Source organism: Berghia stephanieae, chromosome 2 (assembly GCF_034508935.2).
Source record: "Berghia stephanieae isolate SIO BIC M18660-M18661 chromosome 2, UCSD_Bste_1.3, whole genome shotgun sequence".
Lineage (NCBI taxonomy): Eukaryota > Metazoa > Mollusca > Gastropoda > Nudibranchia > Aeolidiidae > Berghia > Berghia stephanieae.
Window position 1 is genome coordinate 32,410,626 of NC_088361.1, and position 20,000 is coordinate 32,430,625.

The 20,000-nt window shown below is 35.6% G+C and overlaps 1 protein-coding gene across 2 annotated transcripts in view; it reads right to left on the reverse strand.

The window, feature by feature from the left end:
* LOC144964723 (acetylcholine receptor subunit alpha-like 1) overlaps positions 1–20,000 on the reverse strand; it is a 42,730-nt gene that overhangs the window by 18,231 nt on the left and 4,499 nt on the right. Inside the window, exons 2-3 of one of the 2 annotated variants that reach the window (XM_078899268.1) lie at positions 7,976–8,017; positions 4,460–5,622 (exon numbers count right to left, since the gene is read on the reverse strand). In XM_078899268.1, the coding sequence (XP_078755394.1) occupies positions 4,460–4,714 (255 nt within the window). In that variant the 5' untranslated portion in view covers positions 4,715–5,622; positions 7,976–8,017. The remainder of the gene's footprint in view (positions 1–4,459; positions 5,623–7,975; positions 8,018–20,000) is intronic. The other variant, XM_078899267.1, reaches the window with a different exon arrangement.

Below are 20,000 nucleotides of genomic sequence, written 5' to 3' on the forward strand. Positions count from 1 at the left end.
TGTTACCGACACATTGAAAGTGTACATTGACAGCTCATACACAATTCATTGTCATTGTAGTGGTATCTAAAACTAGAATAAAATATGAACATCAATTGATGCTATGTACTTAGGTAAAATACTTACAACATCCACCAGCCGGATATAACGCACCAACACACAAAACTATGTGTAACCTTAAACGTTTATAGTCGGATTGATATAATTCAGTGACAACTCATAATTAAAATAGCTGTCCAAAGAGCTGAATGACGTCGATTTCGTTCCTTCTATACAACGCTATTTAGCGTGATCAGTGGTTTGTTGAAAATGGTCTCAAAAGTCTGACCCAGCGTTGTGTCCTTGGGTATGACACCTTACACACATCATTACCCACCTCCCTCAAACCAAGCAGTGACGGGTATCGTAAGGGTGGTCGTTTTGACAAAAGACGCATGGCACGTGATTACGTACTTGTAGCCACAGATATTAAATTTGACTCCATTCTGCCTGTTGAGGGAATGCAGGAAGAATAGGGAACAAAAGTGTGATGTCAAAAAAATGGTTCCAATATCATTAAAAGTGTAAAACCACTCTTCCGAAGGGCTGTATACATGCCTTGTGTAATTGATCTTTTGGTTTCAGAATGGTAGTATCTTATTTTCTAGTCTAAATATATTATCATAATGGCGTCTCGTAATCCTAATAATGTGCCTATATCTCGTATATTCTGCTTACTAAAATAGTTACGCCATCTTATGATTCAATATGTAAACTATTCATTATTAATTCTCCGAAGGGCTGGTTTTTATATACACATTTCCAAGGAGTTTGGAACTGGAAGAGTACAAGGTGTGACGTCACGACTTCTCTGCCCTATTATCGAGCATGTTGGATCCGTGGAAATGTTCTGTATAAATGTTTATCATTATCTACTTCTTGGTGGTGACGAACACAAGTAAACGATATTGACAAGGAGATTGATTCAGGCTCCATCATCGGGCTGTGTATTTTTTTTTTATCGAATTACACTCGACTATCCGGGGAATTGGGATTCGATTGTGTTGAATTACAAAGTGGTTCTTATCGCAGGAAGCAACGCTGGATAAAATATTGTTGTCTCTCGTTGGATAAAGAAAAAAAAATCAATAAATATCCAGATTTGGTGATTCTGTCAAGATTCATCTGTATAACCGGGTCTATAATTTTCAGCTACGTTGTGAAGGCACGGACAATAAATAATGCTTGCTAAACTTGGGGTCTAATATGGTCTTGTGGTATGACACTCTTCATATCGGAAGGTCCTGGGTTCGAGTCCCGCTCTGAGCGCACATTGTTGAGTCCTTTGAAAAGCCTCTTTACTCACATTCTCTCACCGCACTCATGTGTGTAAAACGAGTATCTGACCGTTGACAGCGTTGTCTCAGTCGATTTTTTTTTTTTTAATTTTTTATTTATTATTATTTTTTTTATTTTTTTTTTTGTAATTTCATCTGGCAGGCGTCACATCTCGTCCTTCATGTAAAGTGTTGCTGTTGGCTAGAGACCCTCTGTAAAGCGTTTTGAGCAAGTTTAGAGGATACCTTACTGCTCAATTTAAACGTTCAAGGTTTATAGATAGTGAGAGGTATTGTAAGAATACAGGCGACTTTTAACTTCGTGAAATTGGAATTTGGTGATATATGACCAACTTCGGGGAATAAATGAAGCAAGATTAAGCGCAATGAGCACATGAAAACTAGAGGAAAAGAGCTGTATAAGTGTATATATATATATATATATATATATATATATATATATATATATATATATATATATATATATATATATATATATATATATTACGCTAATCTTCCAAATCTAGGGTAGAGCTTACAGCGAGATTCGCAAAGACCAAATTGTGAAAAGAAATAAATCCCATTCATCTTTAACCAGTTAACTGCCGTACTCTGGAGAAACATTTATTTTAAAATTTGGCCAGAAAACTCATCCTCCAAATATTTATTGATTTAAAATTACCCCAATCTTGGCGAACACTCTCAAACCTGGGAATTCGCAAAGTCCCGGGTTTAAGAATTTTTGCCAAGATGGGGGTCTTTGAAATCGATCGATATATGAAGAACGAGTTTTATGGCAAATTATTTAAATACATGTTTGTTTGTTTTTTTCAGAAGACGGTAGTTAACTGGTTAATATTTCATTGACAAATCTAATTCTGAGAAAATTGAGTGTTCACACCACCAGTACTAATACTGTCGTTAACTGGGACACATTTTTTTCTACATTTGCCCACAAGACTTATATTTCATTTATCGCGATCTTAAGGCGATTCTTGCAACTAAGAATTCGAAGTCTTTATTATCTTCAGACTTCTTTATACAATTATGCAGAGCCCATGCGAATTCTAACTAAAGTAGCACTTGGGCATTAACAGGAAGTAAAGAGCAAAAAGCTGGATGCATGAGTAAAATTTTTCAAGCACTAACCAGGGTCAATACCTCGTGTATCAATGTCAGATTTCTGACTTTTTGAAAATATGAGATTATTATTAATCCATGTTTTAAAAATTTAGCTGTTATATAGATAGTAGTATTCACAAATGTGTTCTAAGTGTTATACAAGGAGTCCCTAACCATCAGCAACAATAGGACAGATATGTCGTGACGTCACACCTTCCACTCTTCCGGTTCCAAACTCTTCGGAAGTGTGTATGTAACCAGTCCAGGACTAACAATGAATAGGTTACATAATCACATGGTAGCATAACTATTTTAGTAGCAGGATGTATCGGCAGATTGTTTAGATTACGGGCCTTAAAGGACCAAGGAGGGATGATCTTTCTTGACGACCAGCATATATTTAGACTAGAAAATAAGATGACATCACTCTGAAAGCTACACAAGGTTTGTATCCAGTCCTCGGGAAGAGTGGCTTTACACTTCGATTGAGATTGGAACCAGTGCTTTGACATCACACAGTTGTTCCTTGTTCTAAGAGGCACTGCTGTTACAGGTCAAGATTACTCGAGTGGTGAGAGAATTTGGGTTCAGAGCCTTTTCCGTGGACTCAAGTTTTTGACTCGAACCTACGTGCTGCAGGTCGCGAGTCAAGTGTCATACAACTAACTAGATCACAAGCAAAATTAATGTTTTCTAGTCATAACATAATGAGAAGAAATAATATGTGTTTTGTCAATAGTGCGGCCCATGACAGAGCGGATATGGGGGTTTTAAAGCCCAACCAATCAATAGTCTGGAACATGACATATTGTCACTCTGGGCCTGTGTGAATATCTCCACAGACCAGAATTCTTGTTTCAACATCCTGTTAAGCCATTCTTGTCTCTTCGAGCAGGACATGAAAGAAAACATGACACCCCCCCCCCCTCTCCACCCCACCACCTCTTCAATGCTGACTTCAATAAATAACAAAACAACTTTTCAAAATTTTGGCCGAAAAAAAAAAGGAGAGAGATTGCTCCCAGTAGTGAGTGAATGCTTTTGCTACCGGCTTGCGTCTCGTGATCAGGGAGTGAGTAATAATTTACTGGGATCCAATCATATGGGACGACAGATATCCCATATTGTGACTTATAGAAGGAACGAAGATGCCATCGCTCAGCTTTTTGTTATCATTTTTAGACAACCAGTTGGTGATTAATTTTCAATAAATTATATGAAACAGACTCAAATTAAGGTTACACACAGTTTTATGTGAATAATGGTATGTTTAATTTGGCTACCGGATGTTGTGAATATTTTACCTAAACGCATAGCATCAATTGATTTCTGTGAGTTGTGTGATTTGTGAGTTTTACTCACTCGGAGAAATTACCAAGCCTTCAACAATACTGTTTCCATGTGCGTTTTCTCCATTATAGTGTTGGGTACAACTAAGGGGCATTTTCGGTCACAAACGTATTCCTCCTAACTGAAAAATAAATATGACCCAAAAGACGTCAGACGTCTTTAAACGCGATACAAAATAACGGCAAAGCACTTTCATCAGATCGAGCAGATCGATCCAAAGAGTAATGGCTGGATGGGCAAGAGGGTCGGGAAAAAAGGCCCTTAGCTTGTGAGCAGAGTGCTCTAAATAGAACCTGAGCGTAATAATATCCACTAAACATGCTCTAAGCTCTTTGCAAGGGGTCCCGAGCATGTAAGGCGATATTACAAAGCTCTTACTGGCCAGGTACTCATTTTACACCTGAGTACAGTGAGAGAATATGAGTAAAGAGCTTTTCCCAAGGACTCAACTCTGCGACGCCCGGAGTGGGACTCGAACCCGGGCCCTAATGATCTACCACTCACTGTGCTATGGGGACTCCCCGGTCACGTAAGATGTAGCATTGTTATAGTGTTAAAACATTTTTTATAAATATTCATATTGCATAATTTAAATGTTTCATCATACTTAAAGCGCTTGACAATGCTTAATTAAACTATATACATTATGTAAGGGATGAAGGAATACTTACCACCGCTAAAACTTGGGATAACCGGAGGCCCAGTCTGACTGTTAGTATTTCATTGTGGGGCCCTGCTGAGGGCCTTATGAGACGTTTGTAGCCACGGGTTAGGTCATCGAAGAGTTGCTTAGCTGCAGGCTCGGTGTTCTTTTGTCTGGAATCTGCCAAAGGCACCAAAATGACTAGTAGAAGGAAAAAAGGAAAATTTACGAAGTGGCGCAGTCTTGAAGTCGGGACACCCAGATGCAATGGCAGATTGTCCATTTTGTCCAACGACCAGACAAAATTAAATAGGCTAGCTACTTCAGTTGAATTTTTTTGAATCTGTTGAAATCTTATAATCCACAGCAGGTCAGTTTGTTTCAAATCCTTTTAACAAAATATTGGTTTAAATAAGATTATTTGTGTCTCCTCCTCTTAATTTAGAATGAAGGCTGTGATTACAGCATTATCCATAATGTTTTATCCCTTGAGAGAGATGGGTTCCTGAGAATACTCACATCCGAAAAAAATCGATCCTTTTAACGTGTTTGAAAATTATAGAAGTGTTGTCGTCGGAAAAATAATCAATTGTATTATCCAAGCATCAATTTGAACACTCGTTAAACAATATGGAATTTTTTAAAAATATATTATATTATAAAAATGATTGTTATTCAGTGTACACTATTTTATTTTATCCAGTTTTTGCATTTTTTGCCTATCCTTGATCACTCAAAAGATTAATTTTTTTTTGCCGGCAATTTATCTACATATTTATATTTACAAGCCTTATAAACCAAATTTTTATGGCCTCATTGTTGTGCGAGCAATTTGCCCTTACAAACGCAAAATATTGTCCAACACAACAATGTTGAATTAAGCTCGTACTTGCGTAGACTGATGAAAGGTATATTATCAAGTACCTAGACGTCAAGCTCGAGCAAAAACAACACAGCTATTCAGAATACATAATGTTGGTGTGAAACTGATGGCACGTGAAACCGTTTCCAGCATTAATGATGAGGATGTTTTATCATTTCATTTGTGTAGGCAGTCCAACTGATTTTTTAAAAAGCAAACAAGGCCAGGGGGAAGCACACATGGAGGTGAGAGCGAGAGGCTGTCACAGACTGCTATAAACACGCTCGACGCAGCTAAAGGGTTAATGATTTTTTATCAATACAGCTGTGCTGAAAAAAAAAAAAGAAAGAAAGAAAACAAATGAATAAACCAAGTGTGAAATTAAATGATTAACTCTCTAAGCCTCACACCTCATAATATTATATCTAGTTTAGATTAATTTAGCTGATTTTATTTTTAACCGGCTATGAAGTGACAAGAAGGTTGGCTGAATCTGGCAGAGTATGTGAAGATTAAGATTGAGAGAGAGGAGGAGGAGGAGGAGGGGGAGGGGGAAGAGGAAAAGGGAGAGTAGGAGGAGGAGAAGAAGGTCCGATTTTGTATCGAGGTAGAGTCTGGTTTCGTGTGTTTATTTGTTTGGTTTGTTTGTTTGTTTTGGGGGGGGGGGGGGGGGTTGTCGTTTTTTTTTTTTTTTGTTGTTTATTGTTGTTTTGGGGGTGTTTTGGTCTTGTTTTTTTTTTTTGTTTTTTTTTCCTTCATTTTGTTTGCTTATTTGTTTGTTCAGTTTTTTAAATGGTTTCTTTGTTGTTGTTTTGTTTTTGTTTTGCGTTTTGTTTTTTGTTTTGTTTTTGTTTTTGTTTTTGTTTTTTTGTTTTTTGTCTTTGTTTTTGGTTTTTGGTTTTGTTTTTTGTTTTTTTGTTTTTTGTTTGTTTGTTTTTGGACGAGGGTGCGTTTGTTCTTTTCTTTTTTCTTGGTTAGTTATTTTGTGGGTGTTCGTTTTGTATTCGAATTGTATGATGATGATGATGATGATGATGTTGTTGTTGATGCCCGTTTTTTTGGGTTTTTTTTTTTTTTTTTTGTTTTTTTGTGTTTTTTTTACTATAACTACTATGTTACTAGTGTGCATCTTATGTGAATGTGTCTATGTCAATATTGTATTGTTATAAATGTGTAACCAAATGACAAATTGTCACTTTTTTGGGGACAATAAAGATATATTATTATTATTATTATTATTATTATTATTATTATTATTATTATTATTATTATTATTATTATTATTATTATTATTATTATTATTATTATTATTATTATTATTATCATTATTATTCCGTATTACTTAATTTTTTATAGCTTTGTTTTGTTTTTCTGCAAACTTAACTTCTCTGTCTACCGTGGTGCCAACTGGAGGGCTTTGTCTTTTAAATCGGATACAATGTACTCAAAGATAGATTGGTGTCAAAAATGTGTGTAACTTTTAACGTCTATAGATAGTATGCGCTTGGCTTATAAGCTCATAACATTGCCATCCGGAAGTATAACGGACCAACACACAAAACTGTGTGTAACCATGAACTTTTATAGTGTGGTTGATACAGTTTAGTGAGAATCACTCACTAACGCGGATGGCAAAATACAATAACAAAGGCTTGAGTGACGTCATCTTCGATCTATCTATAGATAGAATGCGCTTGGCCAAGGAGTTCACAACATTGCCATCCGGAAGTATAAAGGACCAACACACAAACTCTGTGTAACCATGAACGTTTATAGTCAGGTTAATACAGTTTAGTGAGAACAACTCACAAACGCGGATGGCAAAAACAATAACAAAGGCCTGAGTGACGTCATCTGCATACTATCTATAGTCTGCTTGATATAATTTTGTAAGATCTAATCACTAACAGTAAAATAATAACGAAGAGCTGAGTGATGTCAACTTCGTTCTGTCTTTAGTTCTGACATACAAAATGTGTTTTTTAGTGGGTTTTTTAAACAACTAAATCCACGAACATTATCCCATAATTTTCAGCCTGCACTTTTGTGGTGCGTAGTTGTCATCATAATGCTCACGTTGTTCTATATTCTACCAGTGTAAAGATGTCTAATGGGACATCGTTACGAATAGATTATTTCATTAAAACGAATGGCATAATTATGGCATAATTATATCCATATTTGATCTCTTCGTGCTGTCCGTTGTCGTCGATGATGTTGTTGTTGTTGACGATGTTGTCGTCGTTGATGATGTGTGTTATTGTTATTGCTTTTCGTATTACTGTTACATTCATTGTTGATGCCAGTGTTTATTTTCCTACTGTTATCTCTCTTAAGATGATGCTTCCTCTATAATTGGTATCCCTATCGATAAGGGCCGTTATTTGGTTGTTTTTATTGTTGATTTATTGTTATGTTGCTACTGGTTTTTGGGGGATTTTTTGTTTGTTTGTTTGTTTGTTTATTATTTTTTTTCGTCTTTTTTTTGTTGTTGTTGTTGTTTCTGTATTTTGTTGTTATCATGGTTTCTCGTTCTGTTGCTGTCGCCGTCGTTATCATCGTCGTCGTTATCGTTGTTGTTATTGTTGTTATTGTTGTTGTTGTTGCTGTTGTTGTGTTGTGGCTATGGTTTTTGTACTTAAGGCTTTATCCAATCATTACAAATAAATTACCCGAACGAACCAATTTATACACTGTGGGCGATGTGAATGCACAAGCTGTTTTCTGAAATGAAAAGTGGAAAATCAATTACATTAGTTACATGGTTTTGCACAATCACCAACTGAAGCGATTTATTTTTCTCTTAAGGCCCACTTAATTTCCTGGTCAAATCCGTATAAAATTTCAAATCACATACTAAATGTAAAATTTCTCTACATAGCATAGCGAAAACGTCAAGGACCTCATAAAAGAAAAAAAAAAAAGAAAGAAAGACAGATGACAGCAAGCCTTTAATTGAAGGCCAATGACTGTGATTTTCTAAGACAATACGAGTTGCGAATTCATAGGCATTTTTTCCAACACTATGGACGGGTGATCTCGCAAGTTGTCTCCATGGAAACGATGTCATCTTGAGATTTCAAAATAACATCATTTTTTGTTACAAATCAATTATATCATTATATCAAAAATAAAATCTTTTTAAAAATTCAACAACATATTTTGAAAACAAAATAAATAATTGTGGTTGTCTGTTTTGTCGCGATCTTATAATATATTAAAATACTGCAGATAATTATATAAAAGACGCTGTGTCAAATGGTATCTAGATTTTGTGACGTTCAGCACAAAAATACTCCAATATTAATTTTTTTTGAAAAAACTAAAGAAAAAAATGTTGCTTAAATCTAAAAAAAATGGAATGTACTTCGATGTTTCGAGTACTGCAAAAGAAAAATTCCTGATCAACTTTGCATATACATTATATAAAGCATTCGTTCTTCGTCTTGTCTTAATTAAGTCTACGGTCATCACCCATTTTGGCCTAACACCTCTGACTTAGCGATAATGATGTGGACGGACGGGAGACGTGATGCGAGTAGAGCTAACATAATTAGTGTAGACATACCGGAGGGAGGGTTGGGGGGGGGGGGAGTTCCGGTTTGAACTCCTTGCCCCAATTCTCCCTACCGAAGCCTGATCTCCTCCTCCCCCCCCCCCCCCCCCCCCCCTCCCCCTTTCTCCACTCCCCAACATCACATCGTGCTACCCAGGCCACCCGTTTCAAAAGAATCAAGAGTGATTTTTTTTTAAAATCAGGATTAAAGTAGAGAGTGTGAGGAAATGGTGCACACCGACAAATACTTAGATCTATTTTAATGTTAACCAGAAAACTTTTACATCAAACATTTAGACTGACCCCCAACTTCTTAGACAAGTTAATCTGGTCAATATAATCGATCGATACTTGAAGAAAATGTTTTTCTGACCATCTTTAAAAATTGTTTTGTTGTTTTTGTTGTTATTTTTTCAAAGTAGGCAAAAATATTTCTAAGAATGTTAGCTTTAAAAAAAAACATTGAAGAGCAAACATTGTTACTAAATCATGTAAGTGCAGAGCTAATGAAACTAGATCAAAGACCAAAAGAATTGAGATCACTGCGGCATCATAGAAAATTAGATACTTTGACCAAAATGGGATCTGAGCAAACACGAGATGAAACCCTTATGAAGTTGGCAAAATCAAGTCAACCAGCAAGTTCCAGTCAAAAGCCAGCTGGTACAAGACGCACCCAAGCGTCAATAAAAGTGACCCAATCAAACGTTTTAATAGAGAAGACTGCGACAAAGACAACCTACTGAAACACCACATGCACGCATTTTCAAAATAGGAGAAACAAGTGTGTACGGTTGTGGTGAAAGATACTCCGTATGCAATAGCAAGAAAGAATTTTGGCCTGGAACCACACCTCTTCATAGCTAACTATATGGGGTCCCTGATAGAGCTGAAGAAAACAAAGGAATTCCTTCACCAACTGGAGATTCAAAAATGAAGACAATTTGAGGGGGAACGAAGGAGAAGGGGAAGAAGAAGAAGAAGAAGAAGAAGAAGAAGAAGAAGAAGAAGAAGAAGAAGAAGAAGAAGAAGAAGAAGAAGAAGAAGAAGAAGAAGAAGAAGAAGAAGAAGAAGAAGAAGAAGAAGAAGAAGAAGAAGAAGAAGAAGAAGAGGAGGAGGAGGAGGAGGAGGAGAAGGAAGAAAAAGAAGAGGAGAAAAGAAGAAGAGGAAGAAGAAGAAGAAGAAGAAGAAGAAGAAGAAGAAGAAGAAGAAGAAGAAGAAGAAGAAGAAGAAGAAGAAGAAGAAGAAGAAGAAGAAGAAGAAGAAGAGGAAGAAGAAGAAGAAGAACAACAACAGCAACAACGAGGAGGAGGAGGAGGAGGAGGAGGAGGAGGAGGAGGAGGAGGATGAAAAAGAAGAGAAGGAGGAGGAGGAGGAGGAGAAAAGAAGAATAAGAATAAGATAAAGAAGAAGAAGAAGAAGAAGAAGAAGAAGAAGAAGAAGAAGAAGAAGAAGAAGAAGAAGAAGAAGAAGAAGAAGAAGAAGAAGAAGAAGAATCAATTTGATGTGTTCCCGTGGTTTAATAAAGGACAGAGTACGCTCCACTTGCCCTCCAGTCTTCTTCTTTCACTTCCCTGTCCTGGGAGTCAATAGAGGAGAGTTTATTTCCACCGTAAAGTTAGAAAACATCTTTTTTCATCTTCTCCGCCAGAATAATCTATCTGCATATTGATTGATATATAAAGTTTTGTCATTAATCCCAACAAGTCTTAAATGTCATTTTAAAATCTCATATCCGAGAATTCTCAGATTTAACATTAACAATATTTAAAAAAACACGAGGGCTGTCTTATCCAATCAATATAATTAAACTGGTGAGGCCAAAATTGGAAGAAAAAAAGTGTTTTTCATTTCAGAGTACGGCAGTTTCGTTGTGAAGTCTTGATGTGTTGTTATCATCAGTTTGGAAGCTATCCAAGTGTAAGATTCGCCAAACGCTTGATTTTTGCCGATTCAATAGTTGTCAGATTATTTAAACAATACCCCCGTATGGATGCTATGCTTTTAGGTAAAATACTCACAACATCCGCCAGCACCTACACACAAAATTATGTGTAGCCTTAACGTTTATAGTCTGATTGATTGAATTTAGTGAGAACTAATAGGCCAGCAGGCTGTATAAAAACAATAACAAAGAGTCGAGTGACGTCAACTTCATTCCTTCTTATATTATGTGGTTGCCAAAACTGCGACATGGTAGCTAAGAGTTGACGTTTCTATCAGAATGTACATTTAGGCAAGGTGATATTATATTGCTGGTCTATCCTGTCTTCACGGCGATGTAGTGTGGCCCTTTCTCACCTGTTTTTTAGGAATTATTTTGGGGTTTGAAATGGCAAGAATCAATCATAAAATACAGACATTTGTGACCCATCGTTTCTAAACAGTTTCACGTTGAAGTAAACCACGTGAGGATGGGAAATTTAAAAGTTAATGTGAATAGAAATATGAGATTTTTTGAAATTTAAAAAAGCATGAATTTTACATAGCGCAAAGTCCACTAAACGTGCTCAATGCGCTTTACCCGGGGTCCCCTGCCAACAGCAACATTCAACGTGTTGAATAACATATTTAAGCCTGTTAGGCGATACTACAAGTTTTACGACAGATACAACGCTATTAACGGTCATGTACTCATTATACACCTGAGTACGGTGAGAGAATGTGAGTGTAGAGCTAATGACTTAACTATGTGCTGCTCAGAGCGGGATCCGAATGCGAATGTCATATCACTAGACCACTTAGCCGAACATTAAAAAACGTTTTCTATTTTCTTCAATAAGACATAATATTATAATAGATGTTTCCTGTTTTCACTGTGAAATCAACGTTTAGTATGTAGATTACCCTGAAATAATAAGGGATGAAGTGATGAAGGTACTAACCATCTATTGTTTTTAGGAGATTTTTAGAACCCAAGCATCATCCACGCGTCTAACAAAATTAGTCCAGTAGAGTTATGTATAAGGAGTTCCTTATAATGACGGAACGGGGTTTCGCTATCATTGTCACCCACCCGGTCACTGACCACGCTCATTATCGGTTGACTTCTGTAACATGAGACTAAGTACCACTGAGCCACCGACTAAAAAGTAAAAGGAAAAGAAATATAACCTACCTTTGTAAGTCTGACCTTTGAACTTATCCAAAATCATTCAATCTTTCAAAAATGTTCAATAAAATTATGCTTTTCTATCCACATCTTGATCTTTAAAGTAAAAATGTCTATTGATTCACCGACGTGTAAAACAACAAAAGCATCGCTCAGAATGTCCATAGAAATACAAATCCATCTTTTGTTTGCCGTGAGATCTAATCCACAACCACATAAAACTCCCATATTTAAGCCGACAAAACGCCCTTCTTTTTATTTTGGCCGAAAACTTTTATTTCGAAAATCGATGGATTAAGATGACCCTTGACCCTGAACTTGTCAAAACGTCTCAAATATAATTAAGTATCCCTTCAAAATGAAGTTCGTGTTTGAGACATTTAAACAAGTTTGACGTCATTTTAACCATTGATCGATCTACATGAAGTTAAAGTTTCTGTACAAAACAAAAAACAAAAATAGGTGTGTCATTTTGTCATCAAATTAAAAAGGGGGAAATACAATTGCCCCATCTGTGATAATATTGTCAATATTTTTTAAATTGATTATCCCCCATAATATTATTTCGCTCACGCTCATGAGACATTGAAATCGTTAAATCCCTGTTGACATTATGGGCAGATTAATAGATTAATACAATTAATATTATGTTGAAAGATGCTGTGCTTAATAAGCGAATAAGCCAAATTTTGTGCAGTAAAAAGGGTCTCTACAGATATAATACAACTCCATGATATAACGCTTTTATTACATTTTGGCCAGATTACTTTTATCTCATATATCGATACGAAGGGAAAGTTTTCTGGCCAAAATGAGAAATAGCGTTTTGGCATCGCAAGACATTATTATAAACCCCAGGATGCGGAGTTTATCAAAACAATTGGCTGCTCACTACTGTTTGGATGAGATGCAAGCCTCTTGCAAAATACCTACCGCTAGATCTAACAAACGCAACTATCTATTCAATCACTGCTGCGTGGACAGAAGTTTAGAAAATAGAACTGGACTTCTCCCATTCCCGTCATTTAAAATATGTGTGTGATTTATTCTTTTGTCATAATTTATATATAAATACGTTTGCTTAATCTTTTTGTTTGATTGATCAATTAAGGTTTTTAGAACCTATTAGTTGCTCTTAAACGATACGATGCAATACGATACGAATATATGAATGTTTGTTGGGCTTGAAATATCCGTCCAAAGAATGGGATTTTTTCTGACCCCCTTCTCCACCCAGCAGTGAATGGGTAGCTGTGTCTGTTAGATACGACGGAAAGTACTTTGCGATAGACTAGCGTCCTATCCAAAGGATTGCAAGCGATTGCTATTGTTTCACGCTATAGAAACCGGGGTAAACTCCGGCTCCATGGGCCGAATGGCTCTGAAGGACTATTTTTTCACCAGTTGACTCAAAGGATTATTTAGAACATTTGCTTGGGCATTATAATGGTAAACATAATGCTAAATCATTTACGACGTTGGGAATCGCCATCTTGCCACCTTGTTGCCAGATCATTTGCACACACCTACAGATATTATTACCGGACCGATTTTGATCGGTGATGGCTAAGAAGATTCGTTTCGATCTGAGTTAATTCCCACAATGCAGTAGTATAATAATTAAAATATATGAATGCCTGTTCGTAATGGCCTTTACATTTCCGCAAATATTGCGGGTTCTCCACTAGTATAACAAAATAACCAATAACAGCAATAGGTTAGTTTTGTGAATGAATGATATCAAGGGATTACAAGACGTCTTGGCAACATTGTATAATATTTATCTATCTGTCCCAGAGATAGAGATAGATAGATAGATAGATAGATAGATAGATAGATAGATAGATAGATAGAAGATAGATAGATAGATAGATAGATAGATAGATAGATAGATAGATGGATAGTTAGATAGATAGATAGATAGATAGATAGATAGATAGATAGATAGATAGATAGATAGATAGATAGATAGATAGATAGATAGATAGATAGATAGATAGATAGATAGATAGATAGATAAAAAAGATTGATTGATTGATTGATTGATTGATGGATGTTTGGATGAATGGATAGAAAAATAGATAGATAGATAGATAGATAGATAGATAGATAGATAGATAGATAGATAGATAGATAGATATACAGATAGATAGATAGATAGATAGATAGATAGATAGATAGATAGATAGATAGATAGATAGATAGATAGATAGATAGATAGATAGATAGATAGATAGATAGAATATGATTCTCATAAAAGATCTTTGGGTTCTAAACAAGACGAGTTCCAGTTCCACATTCATGAGTTAACGATTACAGACCCAGTTTTTATCGGGGTTAGTCGGATGCAATATCAAGTTAGATCAAGATATTGATCTGTTCTTAACCAGTTATCTGCCGTACTCTAGAAAAACACGTTTTTTAAATTTCAGCCTGAAAACTTGTCTTTCAAATATTGATCTATTTAAATTACCCTCATCTTGACAAAAACTCTTAAACCTGGGGGTTCGCGAAGTCCCAGGTGTGAGAGTTTTTGCCAAGATGAGGGTCATTTAAATCGATCGATATTTGAAGAACGAGTTTTCGGGCCAGATTCTAAAATATGTTTTCTTTAACCAGAGTATGGTTATGATTGAGCGAGCACTGTGACGAGAAAAGATACATACCAGATCGTTCTGACACCAACGCTGGTGGTCTCATGGACGGAGGAGGGGTGTTATAGACTTTTTTCCGTTTTCTTTTTTATCATGATGTATCCTATGCATAGAATTAAACGAATTTGGGTAAATTCCTTGATCCTATGATTCTTATCATGTTTTGAATTAATAATTACTTTTTATTGCTTTAAAACTTGTCTAAAAATATTTTTCACCTGGTACGAGATAAAACTCATGTCAGGTAAACCAACTGCTCAGTTTATATTTGCATTTGACTGTTTATTTTAACTGTGTAAAATGAGTGCATTTTCTATCAACAAAAGAATTTAGAATTGGCCTAAAGGGGATCTAAAATATTGTATTCTCCGTTTTCCCCTTCAGGCTTTAAACATCTTTATATGAAGAAAGAAAATCCGAGTTTTTTACAAATGGACAAAATCAACCTGTCTATAGCGAATTAATTTTATGTACCAGGTTTGAGCTGTATTGGTCTATTAAGGGATTGGGGATGAGGTGTAAAGGGAAGTATGTGTACTTTAGTAGGGATGAATAGAGGGAAGGGGGAGGTTAGAAAGTGTGCACATTGTATTGTGATATACATTTTTATACCTTGCCCCAGCATAATGGACTTCACACAAAACTCACATTTGATTGAGGATCTGAAACAAGGCAGGGCTGGGTATTGTCAGAGCGCAACTGAAGATTCCAAGGAGAAAACGATAGATCCCATTTTAAAAACTAGTTGTGATTGTCCCCTTTGAGTGATTTCAGGGATCTAAACTTTTCCTTTATAAGTAAAACGGCGGGGAAAAAACTATAACCATTAAAGAGTTATGGTTGTAGTTTTTCATGTTCTATTTATAGGGGAAGTTTAGACCCCTGATTATATAAATCAAAGGGAGCAGTCACAGAAATGTCAAAAATGGACAGTTATGATTTTCCCCTGCACTCTTAAACTACAATAAGACACCTAACAGTCGACTTGTAATGTCGTACATTGGCTCCGTATGACTGCTGAGCATTGTCTGGCGCTTTGAGCGTGGTTTAAAATGCGCAAAGAAAATGTTATTGTTGTTGTTTTCTAAATATAATTTTTTTATGACATATAATTCTGGTTTCTCTAACGTCAATAAGACAGCAGCAACAAATGCTTGCTAACTATCCTTTATACAGGATGCTACCAAAGTCCGTCAAATCAAATAGACTCAGCTACCACTTCAGGGTTTACACAGGGGGTACGGAATAAATAAATAAATAAATCCCAACTCTACCCGGATTCGAAACAGGTCTATCTACAGTGAGTGTTTTGCTCTATTATATTGATCTACATGAATCTCCGAATCAATAATCTGTTGAAACCCCTAAAAGGTTCAATCGCTTTCCACCCCCCCCCCCCCCCCCCCCCCCACCCCCACACCCCCAAAATCACCAAACGATGGCATTGCTCTTTCAACGCAAGATTTTAAGTGCCTTATCATGTCTCACTCTGGAATCCAACGACAGATACCCGTCAATATTTATCCATTAACAGCGGGTATGATTTTTTTTCTTCACATCATAATTTCCTTGCGAGATGTAAATGTTCATATGATTTAGAAGCACTAGGATGTCTGGAGGTGGAGTTCTAAATGGCAGTATCGTTGTTGTTGTTATTATTATTATTATTATTATTATTATTATTATTATTATTATTATTATTATTATTATTATTATTATTGTTGTTGTTGTTGTTGTTATTATATCATTATTATTATCAACATCACCATCATCATCATCATCATCATCATCATCATCATCATCATACTTGTTGAAATGGTGATGATGATGATGATGATGATGATGATGATGATGATGGTGGTGGTGGTGGTGGTGGTGGTGGTGGTGGTGGTGGTGGTGGTGGTGGTTGTTGTGGTGATGGTGATGATGATGATGAGGGTGGTAACAATAATAATAATAATATTAGCCGGGACGAGCTGGAGCTGTAGACAAAGTAAAAGTAAATGTTAAGCTGTCTAAAGATGTGAACCGTGTTGAACAAGATGAATGTAACAGCTTCCAGAGAGAAAAAACAACAACAACAAAGCAAAACAAAACAAAGAAAAGAAAAAACAAATACTTCACCATTAATGTTTTGGACTCAAAGTCAGTCTGTAGCCAAAAGCTGAAAAAAACCCTCAATAAACATGACACTTCAATGTGTAAATTTTAAAGAGACTGTGGGCAATTATTACCATATTTTATGGTTTTGATCGGCTAAAGAAAATGTCTTGAGCTATTAATTTTACTTGTACTTTTACATAGTATTTGTGTTTCCTTTTTCATGTGGTTATATTCAGTTTAACTACAGAAGTATTCGTTTTCACCAAGATAGCATTAGCGGCGACGCCACTCTGGATTCTTAGTGAAAACGTTAGGTACGTAAGGTTGATGCTAGGTTAGAACACAGCCGAACTTTACCAGCAAAGGGATACTCAAACCATAACATCGAAAGATCTATAAAAACATCTTGTCTGGAATTCGAATAGAAGATCAAATAGAGTGTTATATGTCTTCCTTTATTTTTATATTATTGCTGTATCCCTTCGTCCCTACTGGTTTTCCTGTTGATGTGTAGATGGTGTTGGTTGCTTTATTTTGAACGTACAGTTTGGTCTTTCGATGAGATGAGATAAATGCTTTATGGTTTCTTTTCTTGTTGTCTTTACTGTTATTGGCTTCAAATCCAGTCACTTTTATATACATGCACTTCCCATCAATAAAAAGATTTGTCAATCTTCTTTTATTTAGAAATCATCACTGTAGTCATTCGTTTTTTACTGCCTTTTCATTGATTTCTGGGTAGTGTTTGGTGGTTTTATTTATTTATTTCGGACCTTCTTGAATGTTGACTGAGTAGTAAATTTATGGTGTCTTCTTCTTCTTCTTCATCATCATCATCATCTATCACTACTACTACTACTACTACTACTACTACTACTACTACTACTACTACTACTACTACTACTACTACTACTACCACCACCACCACCACCACCACCACCACTTATACACTTATTCCCTTCAACATTGCTCAGATTTCTTAATACCATCAGGATGGTTGTACGCAATCTTGAATGGTGAATCTATGGCTGATATAGCACCACAAGCCATCAGGATGGTTGTACGCAATCTTGAATGGCGAATCTATGGCTGATATAGCACCACAAGCCATCAACCAATGAAGGCTGGCGTTACCCACAACTGTGAACTCTGCCCAATCTTTTCTGCCTGTCGATCATTGTTTCATGGTTTGTGACTTGATACAAATACCAGATGGAGGACACAATCGACCCTAGTTTCCGTTCTATATAGTTCTATATTCTATGTTATTCTTATTCTCATTATTATCATTGTTTTCATTATTATTATTATTATTATTATTATTATTATTAATTATTATTATTATTATTATTATTATTATTATTATTATTATTATTAATTTTTATTATTATTATTATTATTATTATTATTATTATTATTATTATTATTATTATTATTATTATTATTATTATTATTATTATTATATATTATTATTATCACCATTATTATTATTATTATTATTATTATTATTATTATTATTATTATTATTATTTATTATTATTATTATATTATCATTATTATTATTATTACTATTATTATTTTTACTATTGTTGTTGTTGTTGTTGTTGTTCTTGTTGTTGCTATTGTTGTTGTTGTTGGGTTTCGTGTTTATTATATTTGTTTTTTTTGTGTGTGGTTTTGTTTGTTGGTTTGTTGTTGTTTTTTTTTTTGTGTGTGTTTGTTTGTTTTTTGTTGTTGTTGTTTTTTTTTTTTTTATTATACTTAATCCATGTCTCATATTTCTTACCACCAATTCTATTTCCAGCATCCAACTCGTCCCTACACCATACCATTTTTTAGGCGGTGGTTTACACATATTATCCATTTTCCGCATCCGATAAGACGACAGCCAAGCAAACAGACGGTCATATCAAGATCAGCTACCAAACATACGGATGTAAATATTGGTCTCCTTAGCCCAGATAATAATAAGGCAACAGGCCCATATTTCATGGACGGGTGCTCAATAATGTCAACACTGACCAGCAATATATCGGCGCTTTTTGGGTTTGTTTGTTTTATTTTTTTTCTTTTTGTCTCCTTTAGGGAGGATATAAGTCGGATGTTATCAACAAAGGGTAACAACTTTAACGCAAGGAAATATTATTCGTCTCCCACTACTAACGTATATCTTGCGCGTCTCCCTCTCGGCGAAGGATCACAATCAGGGCAAAATTAAATGCCCGCTTCAAATGACATGGATAGATTGCTAGGTAAAATAAAATAAATCAATAAATATAAGAGGTAATCATTTAGAGCAATAAGGCCCAATAGCAATAAGCTGGAGTTTATTCAATTTCAACACGGTTAATAAACGGACAGCTACCCAATCAGTACTGGGTGGTGATCAGGGTTAAAAATACCACAAGCTTGACTGCCGGTTCCTTTGTTTCTGAAATCATTTCTCTCCCAACTGAGCCATAGAGCCCCTAAACTAAGAAGACTGGATGGGGGGGGGGGGGGGGGGCGTCCTTGGCCCACTAGACGAAGAAGGAAGAGGAGGAACAGGAGGAGGAGCATGTTGAGGAGAATGATAAAGAGCAGAAGGAGAAAGAGGAGGTGGAAAAGAGAGAGGAAGAGGGAGAGCAGAAGGATGATGATGATGATGATGATGATGATGATGATGATGATGATCATGATCATGATGATGATCATGATCCTGATCATGATGATCATCATGATGATGATGGTGAGGAGGAGGAGGAGGAGGGGGAGGAGGAGGAGAAATCCGTGTCTATTTCAAGGCTGGTTCTCTTAAATCTGTCCAGCTGATAGACATCCGTCTTTTTTCGATACCAGATTTAAAGATTTTCTTTTTTTATTATCATTATGGTGATCACTCTCATCCATGGGCCTTAGATCGGTATCAGCCAATCAGATGCCATGATGTATTAACCTTTTGCATGCGGGATTCGAACTTCACCCTAGCCTGACATTCAGATAGATAGATAGATAGATAGATAGATAGATAGATAGATAGATAGATATGAAGAGAGAGATATAGATAGATAGATGGATTATAAGATTGAAACTTAGGTAGATATATTCATATAGATATAGACAGATAGATAGACACACAGATAGATGGTTAGGTAGATATATATATATATATATATATATATATATATATATATATATATATATATATATATATATATATATATATATAGACAGATAGACAGACAGACAGACAGATAGATAGATAGATAGATAGATAGATAGATAGATAGATAGATAGATAGA